Source organism: Pteropus vampyrus, unplaced genomic scaffold, assembly GCF_000151845.1.
Source record: "Pteropus vampyrus isolate Shadow unplaced genomic scaffold, Pvam_2.0 Scaffold291, whole genome shotgun sequence".
NCBI classification, from domain to species: Eukaryota; Metazoa; Chordata; class Mammalia; order Chiroptera; family Pteropodidae; genus Pteropus; species Pteropus vampyrus.
In genome coordinates, this window is record NW_011889072.1 from 1,014,436 (window position 1) to 1,022,307 (window position 7,872).

Below are 7,872 nucleotides of genomic sequence, written 5' to 3' on the forward strand. Positions count from 1 at the left end.
GTGGGTGATGGCCCGGCCATCCACCACGTGGGCGGGACAACGCTGGCCGGCAGAGTCACAGCTACTTCTGAGGTTGGAACAGGAAATGGTTAATAGTGTTTGCAAATAAAAACTTTCTGTTCTAACCTGTTTTTGAAGCATTTCCCAGAAGTTAAAAAAGGGTGCCTAATTTATCTGCCCAATTCAAGAACCAAATAAAAAAAATCTAATAAAGCATTTTTTCCATTTACGATACACAGAGAAAAGCTGGCTGGGCTGTTTGCCAAGGTGGTGGGGTCACGGGAGAGGCTTACGCTCCCATTTTCCAAGCTGTCAGATTCTACTAGCAGTTTAAAGGTGAATGTGTGGTTTACATTTCCAGACCCCTGTGCTCGTGTGTGCATGTGCGCATGTCTTCGTGTGTACAGGTGTGTGCACATACGTGTATTCTCGTGTAACCACATGTATGTGTGTACAAACCGAGGACTCTAGGCACAGCCCCAGCGCCTCAGTTAGCATCGCACCGATTGGCTGGGTGATTTCCAAAACCCCCCGGGAAACGGTGCCTTAAGAAACAGTGGCAGCTAGAAGTTTATTTCTCTCTCGAACACGAAATCCAGAGAAAGTAGTCTGGACTTCAATTGTCATCCATGGTCTCACCTTTCTGCTTCCATCCGCAAGGTGACCTCACGGTCTAATGTGGCTGCTGGAGGCCCAGCCATCATCCCTGCACTGATGCCCAGAAGGCGAAAGCAGGTGGGGGGAGCGGCCAGCCTCTGGTGGGCGGCCTCGTGCGCCGGAGCCTCCAGAAGCATCCCAGGATCTTCCGCTCATATGTCACTGGCACACTTAGCGCAAGGCGAGATGGCACATGGCCGAAAGGAACAAAATGTTTCAGAAGTAAAAAAACGTTAAAAACGTAACTCACTCGACAGAATGAGCCGCAGACTAGACCAGGGTGGGGAGAGATGGGGAACGGGCAGCAAAACGAGAACATTCCGCGTGCGGCCGCGGAGAGGCGGGGGCCGGAGGCAGGACGGGTGAGCGCAGGGCACCGCCGCTGCCTCCCGGAGCCCAGCATCTGCTGCAGGGGGTGGTCGCACCAAGTCTGCGTGTCGGGATTTCCAGGGCCACCAGCCAAACGGAGACTGTGGTGTCCAAAGTTGAGCAAGGGTGAGGATGGAGTGATAAATAATCCGTCCACGAGAGGGCGGTGGGCGGGATGCAGCCAGAGCGGTTGGCAGGCTCCGGCTGGCTATTCGAGGGGCTGAATGAAGGGTGGCTAACTTAGGGCTGTGCAGGCTGCGGGAAAGGCACAGAGGGGCCCTGGTTCCAGTCTGTCACCTGCTAGAGGGGGCGGGGCTTGCAGTTCTAAAAGATGGTCGTCCTGCAGTGACCCTCCGCGGGAGACACAGCGAACGCTCTGTGCGTGTGGACGAGAGGGACAGCTGGCTTCCATCTGCCTAAGGGGAAGGTGGTGGGGGTGGAGGCCCCAGACTCAGGGGGCCCCCTGGCTTGGCCCTGGCTGTCTCCTGGGACAGTCTTCAGGATCGCCTGCGGAGAGTGCCCTCCCCCACAGCCTCCGAGCCATCGTGAACCTGGGTGCTGGGGGGTGAGGCTTTGCCGGGAGTTGAGAACCTAAGAAGGTTCTCAGCCTCACTTGGTCACACCCTAAATCTTATCAACACAGAGCGGGTGTCAGATGGCTTTGGTCTCGCTTGGCTGCCTGTCAACAGCCACACAGAAGACTGCGCCTCGGCGGGGGGTTTTAAGAGGGGGTGTGACAGCCACGTCTCTGCATGGCCCTTGTCCCGAGGACACTGAAGGTGGCCTTCCTTAGCTTTCCATCTATGTCCGCGGGCGTTGGGTCCTGGGCTCTGGCCCCTTCCCTCTCTGCTCGAATAGAGGCCATTCTTTCTCCGATTCACCTTTGGGCGGTGCACCTCACAGAACAATGCTGCGGTGGCTCCGCTCTTGAAGCTCACAAATAAAAATCCGGAAAGGTGGGAGGAGCCAGATCCACGTGCACAGAACACGTGGGGCTCCGGGTCTCAGAGCCCCGTGGAGGCAGGTGTGGGCCCAGCGGCAGGCGGTGCCTCTGCTACGAGGGGCGCTGACCTCAGACTTCATAAAAGGTCGTGAAACTATGCACTTATGTTTTGGGCATTTTTAAGTAAATGTTGTATATTTGTAACTAATAAAAAAGTTTGAAAAAAAAGGGAAAATTTGCAATGACACGTGTTCAATAAAGCTGGTTGCAGCCCTGTTTGGACGGCAAAGAAGCAGCTGGGAGCAGCTCAGGGACAGACCCTGGCAGAGCCGGTGGCTGGAACATGCCGAAGGTGTGAGGGGAGAGGCATGGGAAACCGTCTCCGATCCCGAGCGGAGCAAAAAGCCGGACTGCAGGGCGACGTGTGTAGCGTGGCTCCCTATTTGTGCAGAAAGCATGGGAACGTTTCCGCGGACACCTGACCCGACACCTGCGCGGACACCTGCGCGGACACCTGACCCAACACCTGCGTGGACACCTGCGTGGATGCCGGCGCAGCGATGACGTCGGGCGATTTCCTCGCACTGGATTGTTTTTCCTTTTTATTTATTTGTTTCCAATTTTTCCTAAAAATGAAAATGTATTGCTTGCCTAATGAAAAATATTCAAAAGGACAAGAAAAAGAGGCCCGTTTCTTGGTTCTCGGAGACAAACCGGTTGCCGTGGAGACTGGTCGTTGTCAAGGCAGCGGCGGTGGCGAGGCGCTGTGGCTCTCCCTCGGCCAGCGCTGCGCCGCTATCAGTCCGTCTGCACTGCGGGGCGCCAGCGGGGATGGGGTACACATGTGGGCCAGCACCCTGGTGCAGCTGATGGCCAAGAGTAACCACAAGACACCCGGGAGCTGGTCTCTGAGGGACAGGGAGGCTGAGGGACAGGGAGGCTGAGGGGTGCAGTGAGCGGACACAGCCCTAGCAAAGAGGGGGCCATGGTCAGCCTGGACTATGGCTGCGTGGAAGGCTAGTTGGGAGCCTGGAGGCTGCGGGTCACTATGTGAGCCTTCACCTTCATTGTCGTGACGACAGCCGCATCAGTATATGGGATGACTCAGAATGGCAGGGCCCCACCCAGCCAGGCACCCCAGTCCTCCGGGCAAGGCGGGAGGGGGCGCAGTGGGAGAGCAGGCCTGGCAGACAGGTTGCCGTGTGCACCCGTGGGACGCTAGCTTTGTCAGGCCTGAGAAGCTCCTTTAAACACGGGGCTGTCCCCACGGCCAAAGTGAAGAGTCGCCCCGAACGAGCATGTGGGAGCTGGGCACACTGTCGAGCTCATTTTCAGTTTTCACAGAGAGAGACGCATCAGCTGGTGGGACGGCCACACAAACCTATGCTCTCCAAACCAGCAGCCACTGGCCGGATGGCCTGCCACGTGCTCGTTAATGAAATTTAAATAAAGCTGGATGTGCGGTTCTTCAGGGCGATCACCGCATGCAGCGACTCGGGAAGCTCGGTGGATGGCTGAAGGGCTTCCCGGAGTCACTCAGGGAGCCGTTCCTGCCTGTGCGTGCACAAAGGTCACTCGTCTGCAGCCTGAGGGTCTTGGAGAGAGAGCCTGCCCGCCCGGTGCCCGGGACGCACAGCCTCAGAGAGCCTGGGGCACCAGCACCCCTGCCAGCCAGGGCGTGGGCCGCTGCCCCTCTGCCGCTCAGATGTCCGAGGCCGGCATCACACGCCTCCTCGTCCAGGGACCAACCGCCCTTCACCTCTCTCCCGCTTCCTGCCCCCGCCTGCCCCCAGCCCGGGGCCCTCTCTGCAGCCCTGCTTGCCCACTCACGCCGACGCCGCCTCCTCCCTGCTCCTGGCCGCACGGCCGTCTTTAGCCTTTGCTGCTGTTTCCTCGGGACACTGAAGTCCTGAGTGACAAAATGACAGAAAAGCAGCAGATGCGGCCGCAAGTGCAGTGACCCTTGGGCTGGCCACCCAGAGCATTTCGGCGCTAAACCAATGAACAGGCATTTGCTTTTCAGATTATGGGGTGCAGGCAAGGGGCCCCTCGGCCCCTCGGGCCAAGGGGCACAGGGTGCCACGGGCAGGGCGGCCACCCAGCCCTGCACTCACTGCCGCCTCCTTCCCCGCCAGGCTCCAGTGTGGCCGCTGCCAGCGGGGCTGGTCTTCAGCCATGTGCACGTCCCCTTCCACATGTGGTGGGGCACGAACAGCCGTCTGGGGCTGGTGGGGACACGCGTCTGGGGCCAGAGGTGCCAGGTGTGCCAGGTGAGCCTCCTCAGCAAGCTGGTCCTGTTCATCCTGCAAAACCGCTGTAGCGAGGGCCTCAGCTCCTGCCAGTGCCCGAGAGCTGCTTTGGGGACCACTGCGAGGCCCGCGGCCTGGGCATCTGCTTCTTCCAGGAGCCCCCAGACCCGCCGTGGGGCCCGTGGCCGGGAGCCCCAGCACCCTCCAGGGCAGCAGGCGTCCAGCCCTGGGCACTGGCTGTGTGGTCGACCGTGCCTGGGGTTGCACCCGACGGCAACGTCTTTGGAAGCCCCCTCTCTGAGAGCAACGTCTTGTGGACATCAACATGGTCACTGTCCCTTGCTCCTCAGGCGTGCGCACAGGAGCAGGGGCCCCGTCGGCCTGGGCGGGGACCATGGGTGCTATTCATCACTGATGGTGGCTCCATCTACCTGGTGGCCAGTGTCCCGCCACAGGTGCCAGCAGGGGTGCCCTGGTGAGCATCAAGGCCCCCACGCTCCACGGCCAAGGCTCCCTGCTTGGCACCATCCAGCCCTCCAGGTCGAAGACTTCATCGGGGGCCACGGCTCCCTGTCCAGACCCACTGACCATCCGGGGAAGGTCCTGGCACCGTCTCCAGCAGCAGTGGCCAAACGGCGGGACGTGACGTCCTGCTGGTGCCCAACATCACTGGCCCGACGGAGCACGTGGAGGGCCCCCTCCCTTTCCCCGCGTCCCTGGCCAGCGTGGTCAGAGGCCTGGGACACTCCGCGACTTCGTGGCCCCCTCACCCTCCCTTTCGTCTTCACTGACGTGGGCAAAGGTGGGGGAAGGGGTGGCAGCGGCCGGTCCCCACGGGGCCAGAGCCCAGGCCCGAGGCCGGCCTGCAGCCCTGCCGGGCGACGAGGGCTCCCTCACCGTCCCGTCCCTGTGCTCAGCATCACTCGACGGGGCGGCCCCTGCAGGGGCGTGGGGCAGCGGGGCGCAGGTCGGCGCATGGGAGCGCGGCTTCTGCCGGGCCGGGCTCCGACCCCACGATGAGGCCTGGATCTGGGTGTGCGCGGCGTCCGCTGGGTGACAGGCCTGTGTGGCTTCAGCTTCGACAACTCGCAGGCGTGGGTGAGCCTGACGCCTCCCTTCTGGGCCTCGCCCCCCCGTGCGGCCTGCGTCGGCTCTCCTGGCGCGACTCGTGGCTCAAGCGGATCCATGGACACTCGTCAGCGGCTGCCCGCTGCGTTCGGGCGCCTGCGCGTGTGCTCGTGTGTCACATGCCAATAAAGCAGGTTAAAAAGAGCAAGCCCCACTCTGCTGGTCTGCGCGGACACCCCCGCATGGGAGGAGGCGGCCAGGGGCAGGGGCGCGGGCATGTGGCCGCCTCGCAGGGGCCCTCAGGCCAGCACGTCTCCCCGCTGGCCTCCGGGTTCCCTCGTGTGATGGGATAGGAAGCTGAGAACCACCCCGGCCTCTTCAGTACCAGGGGTTCTGTGCAGGGGGCGCTCCCGGGCCAGGCCTCCTGCCCGGCGTGGGGGATCGGGACCCCGCCGTACTGGCACACCCCCAGCAGGGACCCTGTCCCACCAGGACACCGTCGGAGGGTTAGGACATGGAACTGCGTGGGGGTGGGGATCTCCAGCCTCTTCGACCTGGAGGAACTGAAGCCTGTCCTCACCCTCCTCCGGAGGGGCCCTGGGGCGGGGTGGGGGTGGGGAGAAGGTGAGGGGCATCCAGTCCCGCAACCTTCAGGTCGCATGCGGAGGACCCCTTCCCCTCACCCCCCCCTACTCTCCCCTCCTCCAGCCCCGGCCCCCGCTGTCCTGCGGGCACGCAGCCCTGCGGTGGGGGTGCCGGGCGGGGCGGCGGCTGTTTACTGTTTATCAGACAGTTTTGTTAAAACCCAGCAAATCCCACCCACCATCAGCATCATTAACATGATGCATAATCAAATTTCATTTAATTCATTAATAATTTATTAAAATTCGCTAACACAATGAGAGCGGGTGCCGTGCGCGCACCTGGCCGCCACCCCCCCACATTTAGGCACCCCACCCATTCCACTCTGCGCTGCCCGTCACAGTCACGAGGACGTCCAGCATCGGGGCACCAGTGAGAACGGCCAGGGCAAGGCTGGGACCGAAGTCCAGGGCAGTTGGCACCAGGGGACACACCTGAGCCCACGGCCTCGGTCCGCACCTGAGCCAGCGCCTGAGCCCCTCGTGCATCCCGAATGACCAGGCCGGGCCTAGTTGAATACGGTGCCGCAATTACACTTTTTGGGAACTGAGCCAATGACAGAAATTGAATGTCCAAAAGGCGCAGACGCATTTTAAATGTGATCGCTGTTCCGCCAAGCTCGTTCCACCCAGACTTCCCGATGTTGGTGAATTTCCTAGTGAAGGGAAAATAATCTAATTTCTTGTCCTCTAGGGAGTGGCCACAGTGGACACAACAGCTGAACCCTCCTCTCCTCCCGCCCTGGGAAGGAGGTGTGGGGGGCTTGCCCTACCTCGAGGCCGGGGGCCCCACCGGTTTACCGGGCGGATTTCAAGGAGAGGGCAGGGGCTCGACCTGGCCGACGCCGTCCTTGTTCGCAGCACAGGTCCCGCAGGTGCCCTCGTCCGAGACCCCGCAGCGGGCACGGGGGCCTCACCAGGCACGAACAGCTATGACTGGAATGGTTTTCCGTCACCTCTCTTCTTAGTTGTAAAGTCGGAGGGCAACCTGTCGACTTTGGTTAGGGAACATGTCGATCCTGCAGCCCATCCGTTCTCATCAGCAAGGGTAGCCTGGCATTGCCTTCTAGAAAGTTCTAGAAAGCTCTAGAGATCCCATCAGAAAGGGGCGGGGTCAGTGTGGGTCAAGCCAGGGCAGACCCTTGAGTCCTGCAGTGGTAGGGCAAGTCCCCGCCCCAGTGACCCTGAGCCAGACATGGCCGCTGCCTGCTTTCCCAGGCCCTGGGGGCGACTTGCCTGCCGGCCGGGCCGCTCCTGGATCCTCACGAGAGCCACACACGCTGCGCTGCTCGTGACTCGATCCGCTCCCTCCGCTGTCATTACGAAAGTAACATGGAAACTCCTAACTCGCAGGGGCAGAGGCACCGGGGGGGCGGCTGCGCACCCCGAGTGTCTTCTCCACGCTCCCCAGGACTATTGGGGGGTCGTATTTAAGAGCTGGAATCATTCCCCACGCAGCACACGTCATTCAACAAGCCGCTGGTCTGCCCGCCACGAGCAGCAGTGACCTCCGCCGGCCCAGGATCCATGTGGCTGTGCCAGGCAGCAGCGTTGGAACGATGCCCCGCGCCCCGGCTCGTGGCCGGCTCCGCCGTTTCTTTGTGTTCCATTCAGCCTCAGTACGGGGTGCCGTGGGTGGGGTCCCCTCCTGCAGAGCCCTCTAGAAGCATGTCTGGAACCCTTAGGCTGTGTTAGCCCCGTGCTGGGGGCCGGGGCGAGAGCAGAGCGGCAGCCACGGGTGTGACGGCTCCCGCAGGAGGGCTCGGTTCCCTCCTGGGTGTGGGGGGCCGGGTGCTGCCCTTCCTGTGGGCCCAGGCTTTGCTGGGTGGCTCTGCTGGAGGGGAGGGGGTCCTTGGGCCGGGCTTGGAGGGGCACATTTCACCTTCTGTGATTCAGAGCTCAGCCACGTGACCCCAGTCAGTAATCAGTTCTGAGGTGCCTCCCA

General features: G+C 61.7%; 1 protein-coding gene across 1 annotated transcript; it reads left to right on the forward strand.

The window, feature by feature from the left end:
* Positions 1–2,312: 2,312 nt before the first annotated feature.
* RTP5 (receptor transporter protein 5 (putative)) lies at positions 2,313–6,425 on the forward strand. The gene is given in 9 exon segments (XM_023521091.1): positions 2,313–2,321; positions 2,755–2,848; positions 3,993–4,139; positions 4,142–4,318; positions 4,321–4,398; positions 4,401–4,478; positions 4,674–4,745; positions 4,748–4,874; positions 6,272–6,425. Coding segments are annotated over 9 exon segments (936 nt in total).
* Positions 6,426–7,872: the final 1,447 nt, after the last annotated feature.